Below are 15,339 nucleotides of genomic sequence, written 5' to 3' on the forward strand. Positions count from 1 at the left end.
CTGCAATATATGATCCTTCACTGCCCACCATTCTTCAGCTCATGTTAAGTCAATAGGTGTTGTGTTGGGACATTCTAATACAGTCTGATAATGTATAATAGACGTGGTAAAGTATTGTATAAAAAAAAAATAGACACAATGTTAAAGTATCACATTTTTAATGTGTACATTGTCAGCAGATTAAAGCCCAGCAAACAAAACTTGAGCCAGTTTCTTTTCACAATGTTGAAATAAAAATGTTTAACTTTTTTCTTTAGGACAGCTTATGCTCTGAAAGGTCATGGGAATTTAAATAAAATTATTAATATCATTGTAAATGAAACATCAACAAGGTATCTGATGGCAGATTCAAGATTAAATTAACAACTGCATCAGTCACAGACTGCACGCTACGTCTTTCAACTTCAGATAAAAATGCAAAGCATTAAACAGTTAAAATAAAACTAAAATCAAGTCCAGATGTTCTGAAGTGTCCCAGTGCAAAAACAATGTGACTTTAAATTCTGTGTAATTAGCTGTGAGTGCAAGTAGATCAACAATGATTAATATTCACTGTATGACTATTATTATCATTATTTCTCTCCTTTCAGTCTAAATACAAATGTTTAATATATACATCACTTTAAAGCATATCATTTCTGCAGCCTTTTTGATGTTTCTGTCTCCTCATTTATTGATCTAAACTCTTCTGGTGTTTTGCACAGTACATTATGAAAGCAAAGCAACGCTGTTAGCCTGAATAACAGGACAGGGCCTCATCAGGTCACGCAGGTAGAACAGGCAGGCTGAGCACCATCACATTAGCAGCAGACAGACCAACATCTGCTCCTGCTTTGGCTCAAACCATCAGACATGTCTTCAAGCATACCATCATATGCAGCATTTCCCTGCTTTCCAAACAAGGTGTCTCAAAACAACAAAACTAAACCAGTCAGTGTGACAGTTGCTTTGGGCTTTTGGTGGAAGCCCCGCTCTCATGCATTAAACAGTAAGCTTATATGTAACGCCATGAATATAACGCGATGAATGACAGGTTTCTACGCAGAGTGGTCCTTGGTTGGAAGCGGTGTGGAACCAGTGACCCGCCATCCTCCGTGGTCCCGTGACGACGCCTGCCGTCAATCGCTTTTGTCCTAATATCCTCGGTCCGTTAGCCTGAAGTTCTCTGCTCTGTCAGAAAAGGGTAGATGTCATCTGCTTGGCTGAGTCTCTCGAAAAATGGGATAAGGTCGAGGAGCTCGGTATCGGACTTGTCATCAAACCAGGACACGACTGGAACCTGCGCAGTTAAAAAAGAGATGTGCCAAGCTGAATAATAACCCATAAAGTCTGTATCATCACAGCAATTATTGTATCATATTATATAGAGAGAAGTTATTAAATACAAAGTAGTAACACAAATGTTGAATCCAGCAAAACAGATGTAAACTTACTGCATTTTCGGGATGAAAGATGTAGGATACCGGCGAGTTGTCAATAATAATGACCTTGTCCAGGTCTCGTCCTAAACGGCTCAGGTCTTTCACATAATTCCCCTTGTGGAAAACACATGACTCCCGAAAGAGTCGGTTCCTGAAAGCACCCCATGTGTCCAACATGTCTGAAACCGGATCTGCATACTGAAGTAGCAGGAAAAGCACAAAAAGAAGACAATTAAGGCCTGAGGTAGATCTGCAAACTGGGGAAAAAACTAAATGTGTATGCATGGAGGTAAAACATGTCATTGAGCATTGACCGTCTGTGACAACAGTGTGCATACAGTACAGGGGGACAGTATGGATAGTGTCGTACGCTGCAGATTCTGGCAGCTGAAACCTAATAAATCACGAGTGAGCACTTAAAGTTAAGCAAGCTCTTCAAAAAAGAACAAGCTTGACTGTTTGAAGTAAATGTTAGAGGTTAAAATGTCTTTTCGGTCGTCTGACAGGCATCATAAATATAGCTCAAAGTATGAGCACGCATGCAGGAGGTCATGCTGGGCTTCCAGTAAGTATGTTTTGAAACAACACGTGTCACGTTACTGATTGAATCAAGTCTAAATATCCACGTTTGTGACATAAAAGCCAGCCTGTCAAAAAAAACAGTCAAAAATTAGTGTACATCTGATAGTTGGGCAGTCTGACCTTGGATAAACTGGCAGTGAACAAAACGCACTCGAACAATTCTCCCATTCTCTTGAGGAATTCGTCGACGTGGGGTCTCTTTAATACGTACACCTGGATGGAGACACGAAAGGCACAAAGGCATCAAAATCGCAGCTAAATCACACGATAATGTTGTTATAAGCATGCTGAAAATATAATACACAATGTGTACCAGAACTGTTTACAGTAATCACTTATTCTAATATCAGTAATTTGATTCCAGAATGCTCCCTGTTATTCCCACTGGGTCTGCTGCCACTCTGAAGAGGCTTTTCCCTACTTAAACAGGTCTATCCCCGTTTAATTGAAACAGACCCTACACTTTGCATAGGTCGTTGACCTCTGTCAAGGCCCAGTAAAATGGACTGAAGTTTAACGTCTCCAATAAGACGGATAAAATGTCTGCCACCGCGTGAGATTGATGGTGAGTGAGTTCTGAGAAGCCCGGCGAGGTTGTCTCATTCCCTCAGGATATGGAAATAGCCACCTGCTGCTGAGTACCATCAACACAGCAAGGCCTCATCCTGTCAGGGCCGTGGAGCACAGTGTACCACGGAGGGTTGTTGAAAATGTCAACTTTTGGTTTTGCGGGTGCGTGAAGCTAACTAGTGGTCGGATCACAGCTTGTGTGTGCCAGGCTGCTGACTTTTGATGAACACAGAAAGTAGAGAAGATGGTAAAAGTGCCTACCTGGTGAACTGTTCCCTCAATTTCCACTGGAATGATAAAATCAGCATCGCTCACCGGCTGTTGGGAAAAGGGGCGCATGCACAGATTTACAATTAGTCAGTGATGTAGCCGCGGATATGTTGCAGCAGCCTCTTAAATAGCACTGTAAATAATACCACTCTGTGGTTCCATCAAGGAAATACAGGCTCTACAGAAAGTGAGAAGGCTCATAAATACATGTGATTTACTGAGGTAGGTCACACACCTGAGGTATCTTCTCAAATGTTGGTATAGAGCTAAAGTGTGTGCTAAATAAGGCATTACAGAGTGGCTGAAATAAGTATACGGTGAGGTAATCCACTGCATGCGCGCATATGTTCTGCTCACAAACCAGTTTTACATTACATACGGCAAACTAAATGCACGTTTTGATCAGCTGGGTACTTTGGGTCGATTGTTAGGAAGCATGAAACAGTCCATCAAATCAAACCTCAGTGATGATTAAGAACCGATATTGTTTTAACACTATAGTTAGAATGTATGTTAGAGTAATAAATATTCTAATTATCAGCGTTCTGTTGAGCATGGAGTTCGCAGACACTGACACTGTTTACTACACTTCAGGGTGATATCCAGTGACATCCTTTTCGACAGTCTGTGACCTAAGAAGGTCCAAACATCACATGGAATTCATTACATAATGTCCTGACATGAGCACCTTGGGGCATTGATTACTTTGTTCCTTGGATGCTGCCTTTAAAGGATGGGATGAACAGGAAGTCCATAACAAGGACCTTCAATATTATACCATATTAGTAAAACCGCTGTTGATAATATTATTGTAATAAGTAGAACGGGTCTGTAAGATTGATGTATCGGGCTGATGAGCACAGACTGAAGCTTAGTCAGCTTTCAAGATAAATATACATCAAGTGCCTCCTAAAAATATGCAAGATGATGTCGTGCAAATCCTCCTGCTATTTTGTTGTGCTACCCAAAGCTCGACAGTGGTTTGTTTGCTTTGACACTCAATGAGTAGCCAGTTGGACAATTTAAAACATTCAGTAAACAGATTATAACACTAAAAATTCAACTTTAATGCATCAGCTATCTTTGTCTGCTGGTACACATGGTGTGTATAGGATAAGAGAGGAAAAAGTTTTAGGAACACTTTCAGAACTTCCATCACTAATTTTGACCTTTGACCTCTGATAAGGTCGACACCCAATCGTCTGGCTCCTGTGAGGCTGAATATAGTAGCCCTCTCATTAACACGATTTACGATCAGGCGGTGAAGTGGTTGTTGGTGGTCAGTTGATTTTTATTTTTTTAAAATAGTAGGAATGGGAGCGCTTCCCAATGAATGTAAACACCATAAATCGATGGAATAAGGTTCCAGTGACTCCAGATTTCCAAGTAGTGGGTGCCGTCCAAATACTGAGAGCCCGCTGTCTTTGCTAACTAGATCTACAGAACATACACTCAACTGGCAGTGGTGGCTTCTGCCATTATTAAACTATAAAAGTATCACAAATTATTATTGAAATTCATGACTAGAAGGAAAAAAAGAAAACGCTCGATGTTGAATGTCAACGGTAACTAACTTATTTACTGCACAAACTCAGTTTAACAGATGATAAAGACATAAGACAACGATAAGTCAGATGGGCAAACTCACCGTAAATGAACTGTGCACGAGTGTTTCGTCCAAATCGATGACAACACAGATCTTTTTTGCATCGTGTGACTCAGTCGGGGGAAGCAGCGGTTTGACTGGAACCTGCAGATAAAGTTATAAATCTGTATTATGCTGTTTTTGTACACCAAGCACCAAGCACAAGTGCATCTTAATTTGTGCCCTTGAACTTATTTGTGTTTCCTTAAGAGTGGCGGGACTACAGGGTTTAGACCCGACAGCTGCTGCCATGTTGATGGAGCGTGTTAATGTTTCATCCTTCAGCAGGTGGTCAGAGATCAGTGTTTGTTAACGTTATTATACTGCTGAAAACAAGTTGGTGTGACCAAACTGGCTGCCAGTGAGGCTCGCCGCATGTGCGATCCGTGTTGGGTGACCGCCACGTGACGATAATGGCAGAGCTGGAGTCTGACACAAATACCGCGCAATCTGTCAGGCTGAGATCTCCTGTATCTTATTCATCGCCGCGGTCGGTAGTACGGTCTCAGTAGTGTAAGAATAGATCAACAGTATTGACAATTCTCCTACTCTGAATGTGCACCGATGAGCGATACCTGCTCGTCCGGAGGGATGCAGTACTCGCATTCGCAAAATTCGGAGGTCTCGTCATCAAACTCCTCCTCTTCTGTGTCGCCAGTCTGTTCCGTGGCCTCGTGTGTATCTTCTTCCTCACTATTTGTAAGTTCTGAGACAACACTGTGAATGATGCCTGAAGGTGGCTTTAATGCTTTGAATATTTGGTTCGACCCACAGTCACCAGCTGATTGTGTAGTCGGAAGGGCGGTTGCTTGTTCTCCATTCTGATTCAGCTGGTTTATTTGGTGGCATGGCCTGTTGTTTACAAGACCATTCAGATCATGTTTATTAGAGGACTGGATGCTTCTTATCTGATATGCATAATATTCTTCAACTCCAGGGTCACGCTGTTCGTTTTCTTCAACAAGTGACCAATATGGTTCCATTTCTGAGCATGCCAGTTCCTCAAATTCAGAGGTTTTTGTGCAATCAGACAGCAGAGTCTCTAAAGGACCAGGGGTGAAGGTAGTGTCGTCATTCTGCACATGGGAGAGTTCATCTTCATAAGCATCACCTTCAACAGAAATGTCATTTATAAATGGTGCAAACATTCTTTCATCAGCAGGACCGGGCAGAGTGGAATTGGCACCTTTGTCTTCAGACACTTGGTCGTAAAACTCACAGGTTCGATCCTCCTCTGCCTCGTCGCACTCCGTTTCATCGTCAGCTAAACTTGAACCCCACTCTTGCATGCATTCGTCTGGGTCCGTCATTGACCCAGATGAGGTATCGTCCCTCAGACCTTCCTCTTCTGCTGCACCTTCCAGGACATCACAGGAAGGGTCACTGTCCTGGACAGTGTACTGTTCAGTTTTCGCACTGATTTCTTTACACTCGTATTCGGTTTGCTTGTGTACCTGAGATTGAAGGTGCAGGCGAGCATCGATATCCCCCCCATCGAAGCATGAGATATACTGCGTCTTCTGGAGAAAAGTGTGTCCGTAATATTCACCCCTGTCAAAAAGATCAAAATAGTCCTCGATAACTATATCAACTGGCGTTTTCATTCCCTCCTCTTGACATGCATTCAGGTGGCGTTGCTCTATTTCTTCATCTTCATCTTCGAAAGATTCCCACTGCGTCTGCTCATCACTTGAGTCCTCCTGGGCTCCTTTATCAGATTCCCCAGATGAATCCGAGCAAGGATCTGAAGGAATACTTCCATCAAGACAAGTCTTAAAGGATTTGGTTTCAACAGAAGAGCAGTAGGACGAGCCGTCTTCTTCTGAGAAGAACTCTGACGACATGTCAGAGTTCCACTGCTCTGAGGTAACACTTGGTTTATAGTGGCTAATCCCGAAGTAACCCTTAACACACTCATTGTAGTCGACGCAGGACATGTTTGCTTTCCTTAACTTGTACGCATCACAGCATTCGCTCGCTTCACGGTCATCTGAATAAACGTGAGCTGGTGCGTTGAAATGCGAGAATCCTGGGATCTCCTCATCAGTTTCGTCGTGCTCAGCCTCATCACTCTCTTCATTTTCATCAAGTTCAGACTCCAGTGAGTCCAGGGAATCCAATGTGTTCGGCGTGCAACCATTGATGGTGCTTTCCTCAGAGTCCTTCACGGATAATTCTGGCTCAGAGTCAAAGCAGTCGTGCTGCTGATGTACGGTGAGCGGGTCTGCAGGTACAAGGGTGGACTCAGGCGTGTCGCACTGTTCAAACTCCTTATAGATCGCTGCCCATTTGTTTGGCTCACGGTCAAAGTGATGATCAAATGCTTCGCATTGCTGAGATAACTGAAGCGCTTCTGTCTGATGTTCGCTGCAAGGAAAACAGTTGGTAACCGTGCTATGATTAGCACAATGCTGGCAGGACTTACAAGGTCTAATACCCTCGCTGTGTTGGTCACATTCACTGAGTGGTTGGCTTAACCTAGAGGTCTCGCACTTATCACCAAACTCATCAGATTCGAAAAAGGCATCGCTGGTTAAGCTCTCGGGGAGATGGTCACAATGTGGAAAGGACTCATCTTCATCCCTGGTCATCTGAAGTTCCACATGAAAGACTGAGGGCTCGACTTCTCTTTGGACAGTCTGTTCTGCGTATTCCACAACAGCCTCAATTGCAGATTTATCCCTTTGTTTTAATAGATCGGTTAAATCTGTAGCGGCCTCTTTTGGAAGCTGGCACTGTTCAGCGATCATGGCTTCAGCTGACTGCTCCTCTTCTCCGGAGACTGTACCTTGCATGGAGTTTTCCAGATACATCTGAAGCTTCTGAGTCTGGACTGTCCCAAGTTCTTAGTCCATGCAGGTGAGGATCCTGCAGAGTCCAAGTCCAAAAGGCTCACAGACGACTGACGGGTCCATTCACGGGCATTCACACAGCTGGTGGGGGAGTTGTGCAGACCTCAACCGGTCTGAGAGCAACAGCAACCAGAGCAGCGTGCGCACTGACATGACAGGTTGCCACAACCAAAACTGACCCTAGTACTTGACTCAACCCCTCCCACCTTTGCGAGACACCAAGCAATTTATTTTAAGGACTTGGAAAGATGTGACAAATAACTTCTAGAATATCAAATCTCTATAAAAGGCTGAACTGAGGCATCAATGTGAAACAGACCCCTGAGAACTTGATCTTTAACGCGTGGCTGCCAAAAGTTGTGTCGTTTAACATGAATATGTTCGTTTTAACCATATGTAGTTTTGTCGGCTGCACAGAAACAAAAAGTGCCCTTTCTGTGGGACTCAGAGCAGATAAGATAGATCGGATAGATTAGATAGATAAGAGCAGAGTTCTGTCATCACAGCAACGGCAGATGATCAGTGAATCTACTGACATTGTGATACTTCTGAGCTGAATTAGTAACAACACTAACTGTGTGTTTAATGATGATATTTTATAATTCAGTTCAGTCACATGTTGTTGATCTACGAGTGGCTGCTGGGACCGATCCAGTGTATCTGAGCTGTGCATCTCTCTGGCCTGTCAGCAGGACCTCCTACTGTGATCTGTCATGTTGTGGATTGCTTGCATATGGTTATTTTGGTTGTGCAGCGAAAGGTTAAAAGACATTGCATAACAAAACTTTAGGTTTACGTTTCAGCCCTCAAAATTATCAGTAAAAAAAGAAATTCTGGAAGAATTTTCTTCTTTTCATTGTTTTTATGTGGTTCTGTTAAACCATGTCACAATCAAACCAGAAGAAATCAGTTCAAAATACTTCAAAGCGTAACTCAGAAAATAACATTTTAACATTTTTCGTTTTTAGATTGACATTTCTTCAACTCAACCCAACCAAAGTTGCTGTAAAGTAGAAGGTATGTGACGAAATCACACAAGCTGGTGATAATAGTCATCAGAAAATGGGACTAAAAAGATAAATTAATAGAGTCATCGAGGAGAATGGGCACTTAAAATCTTTCACTCCAGATCATATCAACTTTTCCTACTAGTGTTGGTCGGACCACACTAAACACGTCCCATCAGCTGACTGGAGATCTACAACATTGAAGGTTAATAAACGTGTTTCCAAAGTGGCTCGAAAGCCACGTGCATGAAACATATATGTCCAAACACACATGTAAAACAACTTCAACTACTGGTACATATGGCAGGAAACATGCTCCTGACCAGAGTCTGAGCGATGAGAGTCGCTGCTCTCAAAGAAAGACAAAACCTCCGATGACAAATTAGCCTAGCGCTGACGGCCAGCCAGAGCTGTCATCTGAGGCATTAGCATGCCGCTCACATGTGAGTGCACGTCGCTACCCGATCGGCCTGCTTTAGGTGCAAATGTGCAATTGATGCATATTTGTGACATGAAATGATTTATATGAATTTAGGGGGGCAATTTTTTTTCTTCATATGACGGCTGTTCATAATCTCAAGGATACTTACAATCTCTTTTTTGTTCATATTTTAATCTTATATGTTGAGTAACCATATCGGAGGTTAAATGAACCATGAAACAGGCCATGATGTCAGTGGTGATACTGGTGCAGGGGATCCTGAGCAGGGGTTTCCATAGTTGCTACAGTGATGTTAAAACTGGGTTTAAAGACTTTTTTCCTCAATATTACTTTCATTTAATTGATATTTATTTGGCAAAGATGTATGATGTATTACATATTTTACTTTTTATGGATGGAAAAAAGAAATAAAGCATGTAGAAAATCAATTGTGATTAAACAACATAACAGCATATCACCTTGACAGAAAGCGAGCCGCAGCGACAACTAACGACATGTAAAACAATCTTTATTAACCTTCATACACAGTCCAGTTTCAGCTTCATCCTGGACACGGCTGACCTACTTTTGCATGTCGTTCACTGGGGCTTTGGCCTGTTGACTGCTTCTATCAACTGCGGGTGAAAGTGGATGCAACCACCGGAGAGCAGTCCTTATAGGCCACGCATGATCCCACATCCTTCTCTGGATCCCAAGACGAAAAGTTTGTGCATGAGCCCATCTGAAGGAGCAAGGCAGGCGAAGTCTCTCGAGGTTAAAAACATCATGGTTCATCACTAAGAATAGCCTGACTGACAGAGGTTAATCATGACACTTTGCACTTTTTCTATATTTAGTTCAATGCGCTGCTACCAGATTGTTGTCCAGGAAACGAAAGCTTGCGGTGTTACCTACAACTATGCCCGCAGATGTTGACTTATGTCTGCACCGACACGTGGCTGCTTCAGTTAAGGCACTAAAACCTCCGACAGACACCGACTACCCTCTGATAGCATCACGTCATTGCCAAAACCTCTGCGCCATGTCTATACTGCATATGTCAACATAAAGAGAATCATGTGCTGCACAGACAGCTGGCCTCTGATAGAATGAGTTCAAGTCCCAAAAAAGAGGCACTGCCCAATTTAAAACATTGCAACATTTTATTTAGGTTCCCTTTTGCGCCTTGTTTTGAAATTATACATACTTGATGCTATGGTAGAGGAGAGACATGGCTTCTCTTAACATCCTAAATCCAGACAGTTCAAATTAGGGAAATACCTGCAAAAGTCCAAGTAAAAGGAACTCTTTAGCCACCAAACGAAAGGGATACATCGGGGATACTGCTCTTTTTGGGGGGAAGGGGGCGGGGGGTTGGCAAGGAATCGGCCATAAAGCACCCATTAACCCATGAAATAAGAGAGTGCCATTGACTAGCAGTGCCTGAACATGAAGACTTAATACCCCCAGAGGGCCGTGAACACAGACAGCTGCAAAGGCCTGACATGTGTACTAATTCATAGTGTAGAAACCACAGCAAGCTGGTCACAATTTCACTTGGCTACAGAGGACGTGCAGCCTGTTTTCCATCCTCTTCCATCTGCAATGTTATTTCTTCTTCATGTATCAATTTCTAAGGTCCTTTAATTCTGAAACCTTGATCCTGAAATATTAATGCTGCTGCCACATATCCTGTTCCTGCTGATTTCCATACACACAACAAAAGCCTCAATCACTTTTGTTTTCTAATTGTGATGCATTTATTTCAACCATTTATACCACAAAACAGGTAGGTTTTCTTTTTACACAGATATTTATATTTAAAAATATCTTTTCAACAGATATTTACAAACCACCAATAATCATCACGCACAGCAGGATGCATGTTGACAACTTAAATGGTGAATAAATGTGATATTATCACATGGCCATTGTTTAGTTTCAATTTGAATGATTTTGTGTATTTTAGCAATTACAAATTTACAATGTCAAAGTTTATTTTCTTTTCACAGCACCATGTGAGCAGCTGTTGTTGTAAATGCTTATACAGCACTATATCAGTTTGGACCGTAGTGATGGACAGGCTTAATAACAACTGTCCCTACCGTCCAGCAATTAGTAGCTAAAAATAAGGGAGAAATGTGATACGATTGTAGCATGTCCTCAAAATGAAAGAACACATATAAGTGCATTAAACAACAAGTAAAAAACAAAAACTGCATCATTATACACCCCTAAAGTTGTTCTAGTGTCACATCATTTGCAGAAATGTGTTATATGCACAATATTGCAAGATTTCCGACGCGTCTTTCTCATAGAGGCCGCGACACTGTTAATGAGGTTACAGCATTTCTGAGCAGCAGCAGTGACCTCTCAGGCAACAGTGTGTTTTAGCCTACTTAGCTGAAAGGGGGCTTATCCAAGCCCCTTTCAGCCGGAACATGCTTCTACTTCTATTTCCGTCTGGATGCGAAGAGAATGAGGCCTCTCACGACCGACTTTCCTCCACACTGACATCTGATATCCTGTTACAATCTGACAACTTGCTTCTCACCCCGCCAAAGCTAATGGTTCCTGTGACCATACCTGGATTTGGGTCAGGTCGGACCGATGTTGAAAAGCCTTTGCACCTTGAAAATGCTCAGGTTCCTATTTGTCTTGTCTAGTTGTCCAACAACTAATATAGCAGCGTGGCATTTATTACAGCTGAGGCTTCGGTGCTTTAAAGTTTATTTTGTCTGTATGTCTATGTGTACTAGCTGTGCACAAAGCATTAGACCAGCATGACTACTGGACCATGTCATTGTCATTCTGATGACCCACTTCTCAAAGCCTTGCCCCAGAATGAGGCATCATTCAGGTCACACTGCGCTTTGATTTTGTTCTTCCATCTTCTAGAACTGCATTTAAGGGGTGCGTATCTGAGCTGCCTTCTAGCGAGAGGGTGGGTGCTCCCTGGATACGTTACCAGCCCGTTGTTGTGCTAACAGACAAAAACAACCATATACTGAGGTCAATATGGAGTCTCCAATGTACTGTTCCCCAAAAGAGCAGCCAGAGAGAACCTGCGCAAACATGGGGAGAATATGTAACCCCCCCACACAGAAAGGATCCTGGAGGCCAGGGGCCTTTCTGTTCTGGGTGGGGGGTTCTAACCTTGGTGTGGAGGGCTTCTAACCTTTCTAACCTTTCTGCTGTGAGGTGACAGCACTACCCCTAATGTCAGTCCATGTTTGGAAATATAATTACTTCTGGTTTTCTTCATTTCTGACTGAAATTTTGTCATCATGGGATTTTTTCTTTTTACGTTGCTTTATCCCCATTAATAGCAGCAGTAGCGTTGGGTCTGGATATTTTCAAATCCAGTTTGCTTAAAGACTTTCCCCTTAGTTGGCTGCAGCTACATGTGAAATTAAAAAATGGAGTCTCTCTAGTCCTTTTTTTCTGGGCAGCAGCCATGAGTTGGTCCAAGAGCAGGATGGAACAGGCTGGTACTGTAACAGTGCTGCCATCTTCTGACATAAAAAGTTAAAGAAAGTGGATTTCTCTACTGTGTTTTCTCATCATGATACTGCCCAATAAAGGGTTGTTTGATCCTTTTCAAAGGTTGCAAATATATCAATTACAAAACCTCTGCAAAGCGGCAAATTAGTCCAAAGCTCGTGCAGTGAACAGGCTGAATGGTGCGATGGCTGAAAATCAGATCCAGTTATCAGATGAATGGAACAGTGCTGCCATCTTCTGATTGAATAGAGTTAAACAGGTTATAGAGTTAAACAACAAAGTGGACTCCTTTACAAAGTCAGTACATTGCTTCAGCCCATGTGAGTCATTTGATATTCACCCAACATATAAGAGAAGAAGGCTTCAGCCACCACATGGACCAATATTGTTCTACAGCTTCAGGTTGTGGTGGCCGAGCGATTAAGGTGATGGACTTGAACTTCAATGGAATCCTCCCGTGCAGGTTGGAGTCTTGCCAGCAACGTTTGAATCTGGCAGGTAATTTGAAGCCATTTATAAACCATGGGAGGTATAATTAGAATTACCACAATAGTTTAGCAATATACCTCTCTTAAAGTGTGTTTTTTTCATGACTCCTTATATGCAGAAGTGAGAATGTCTGGGAAAGTGGACAGGTGCGACACCTCTGTATGCTGAGGATAAGTCCACATATTCAACAGGGTGCACCAGATGGAGACCAGCAATGAAGCAGACTGGGAACACTGGGAAGACCTCCCCATTCACTGGCCACATTTAAAACTTGTCTTAAAACCCACTTTTACTCCAGGAGACTGTTTGGTTTGATTGTTTTTACATTGTTTGTGTGTTTGTCATATGCTTATTCTTATTTATGTAGAGTAATTTGTTCCAACTGTGTTTATTTAGAATTGTTTTGAATGAGTTAAACTGGGTGAGTTTTCTGTCTAAGCAATTCACTAGAGTCCTCAGGTGCATTGTGCAGGTGCATAGGTCAGGTACTGGCCAGCTTAGACTAAATCTGTCCCAGAACTGGTTTCATCCGCCAAATCCCACCGAATCAACCTCGCATCCTGAACCTTTCAACTATATCCGGCAAAGAATGTTCCTGTGGGCTCCAAAGGGCATGAGGGACATCCTTCTCACACAATATGAAAATGCACCACACAAAAATAAGATATTATAATATCTATAATAATATTGACACTCCAAATACTACTTCTTGGAGATGATCTAAACTGCAGTAAGCGCAGGATTCCTGTCTGCCCTTGGAACTTTGACATTTTAAAGCAGCTGGATCCTTCCCACTGTAACAAATCCCCAGCTTTGTGCTCACAACACATCTGGCATGAAACAGGAGTGTGTTGCAATGTTGTGCCCAACAACTATAGGGAGCAGCTCCAGCTGTGTACACCAAGCCTCGCAGGAGATCCATAGTGAGGGGAGCAGACAAACTATTGACTACCCGAATGATTATGAGGGCCACAAAAAGTCCTGAGCTCTCAGTCTGAAGCTGTTTATCAACAGGAACATCTGGATTACATCCAATGAACCAGGAGAGCATGTGTACACCTGTACACAAACACTGGAACGGGGTTTGTTTTGACCCCCTAAACAGACCTAAAAAGGAATCCAACACAAAGATAAATGTAGCAGCCAAAGTGTAAAAGCCAAATAATTTAACAAAACAAGAAGCTCTAACAACAGACTATAACACGAACAACTGATGGCACGGCAAAAAGAAATACAGCATGAGAGGTCGGTCAGGCCAGCCCACAAAGGCCTTCCCCCTAAAAAAGTAAACTCATCACAATCCTAAACTAACCCTAAGCTAGTTAATACGCTCAATAAACCATTCTAAAGAGCTTTACACAGGGTAAACTCCATGTGTTTGACAATAAAATCATAATGCTTTACACAAAGTGCAGAGCGTTAAGCCTCGTGTTTGAAAAGTACACACGGAAAATTCATATTCGAACTGTTGAAGCCAAATGCAGGAAAGTGCAAATTCTTATTAGGTGCGTTGGGATTTGAGTGGAGAGCAGTTGAAGAGCCACTCCAGGTAATCTACAGGGCTTTAATGGGAGCTGCAATGGACTAGAAATGAATGATGCATGATCTGGCAGCTAAACGAACTGGGAAAGACAGGACAGATTAGAGTACTGAGCATTAAGACATGGTATGTTAATTACGTTTAAGGTCACACAGGTGGAAATGCACCACAGAGCTGGTGAGATGAGAAAAGGTAATAATAATTTACGGTATAGTTTCACAAACACAAAACTACTGGAGCAGAAAAGGGGATGGACAGGGCTGCAGCTTACCTTACAGGTACAACCACACCCAGCCGGGCTTCCAGCGGTATAAATGGGGCCCACGGTACCCCCAGAAAGACTGTATGTGGGGGGTTGCGAAAAACGGCGCACCTGTTGCGCTGCGGGGGGTAAAACGTGCACCAAATGACGATCCAGCACACGGAATCAAGTCACAGCTTCAGCACAATTGCACCCAATCCTGTCATGCCGTCCTCAGCCAGCACAGGAGAGTGAAAAGTAAAGAGAAAGAGCCGAAGTATGGACAGGTTAATTGATAAAGGTGCGCGGCGTCAATCAGTGCACCACAGAAAACAAAACCCCGCACTCCAAAAACAACAAAATGGACTCACAAAGAAGAGACTCTTCAGCATCTTGCTTCTAGAATGAAGGCAAAATTGATGGAGCTGGGAAACGAATGATGCCTGAATGGACTGCTGGAGAGAAACGTGTGTTTGTATCCATGCAAGAAACAGGCTTAATATAGAGAATATAACGTTCTTTGAATAAGAATCATTACGTTACATACTCCAGTGCAGGAGTTGCATTTTTCTGTCGGTGTGTACTTCACATAAATTCCAAGAAGAAGAAGGCTCGCTGCTAGTTGGATGGCCAAAGCGCCGCGAACTTGGTTTGAAACTTTTGAGGCTGTTTAATCGTTGTGAGAAAATGTAATGACGCAATTGGTTTTACAGGTTGTTGTGGCCGAGTGGTTAAGGCGATGGACTAGAAATCCATTGGGGTCTCCCCGCGCAGGTTCGAATCCTGCCAACAACGTC

At 42.7% G+C, this 15,339-nt stretch overlaps 1 protein-coding gene and 1 non-coding gene across 3 annotated transcripts; one reads left to right on the forward strand and one right to left on the reverse strand.

Annotated features, from left to right (window-relative positions):
* Positions 1-333: 333 nt before the first annotated feature.
* On the reverse strand, positions 334-7,486 carry LOC130525943 (uncharacterized). Of its 2 annotated transcripts, XM_057033269.1 has the most exons (7): positions 5,943-7,486; positions 5,064-5,876; positions 4,492-4,593; positions 2,835-2,891; positions 2,124-2,216; positions 1,434-1,619; positions 334-1,279 (listed from the first exon to the last, which is right to left on the reverse strand). In XM_057033269.1, exons 1-7 carry the CDS (start codon positions 7,299-7,301, stop codon positions 1,151-1,153), a joined length of 2,739 nt encoding a protein of 912 aa, XP_056889249.1. In that variant the 5' UTR covers positions 7,302-7,486; the 3' UTR covers positions 334-1,150. The 2 variants fall into 2 exon arrangements, with proteins under 2 accessions (XP_056889249.1, XP_056889241.1); XM_057033261.1 differs by having other exon boundaries at positions 5,064-7,486.
* A 7,769-nt stretch (positions 7,487-15,255) lies between these two features.
* Positions 15,256-15,337, forward strand: trnas-aga (transfer RNA serine (anticodon AGA)). The gene has a single exon. It is a non-coding gene; the product is annotated as a tRNA-Ser (tRNA).
* Positions 15,338-15,339: the final 2 nt, after the last annotated feature.

The sequence above is a fragment of the Takifugu flavidus genome, chromosome 1, assembly GCF_003711565.1.
Source record: "Takifugu flavidus isolate HTHZ2018 chromosome 1, ASM371156v2, whole genome shotgun sequence".
In the NCBI taxonomy this organism is placed as follows: Eukaryota; Metazoa; Chordata; class Actinopteri; order Tetraodontiformes; family Tetraodontidae; genus Takifugu; species Takifugu flavidus.

Bases quoted from the DNA above. Each gene is read 5' to 3' on its own strand.
- LOC130525943 (XM_057033261.1), bottom strand. From the start codon at position 7,301: ATGTATCTGGAAAACTCCATGCAAGGTACAGTCTCCGGAGAAGAGGAG. The intron at 2,892-4,491 runs GTGAGTTTGCCC...TTTTCCCAACAG, and splicing joins TCGTGCACAGTTCATTTACG to CCGGTGAGCGATGCTGATTT. The intron at 2,217-2,834 runs GTAGGCACTTTT...GTCTCCATCCAG, and splicing joins TTGAGGGAACAGTTCACCAG to GTGTACGTATTAAAGAGACC.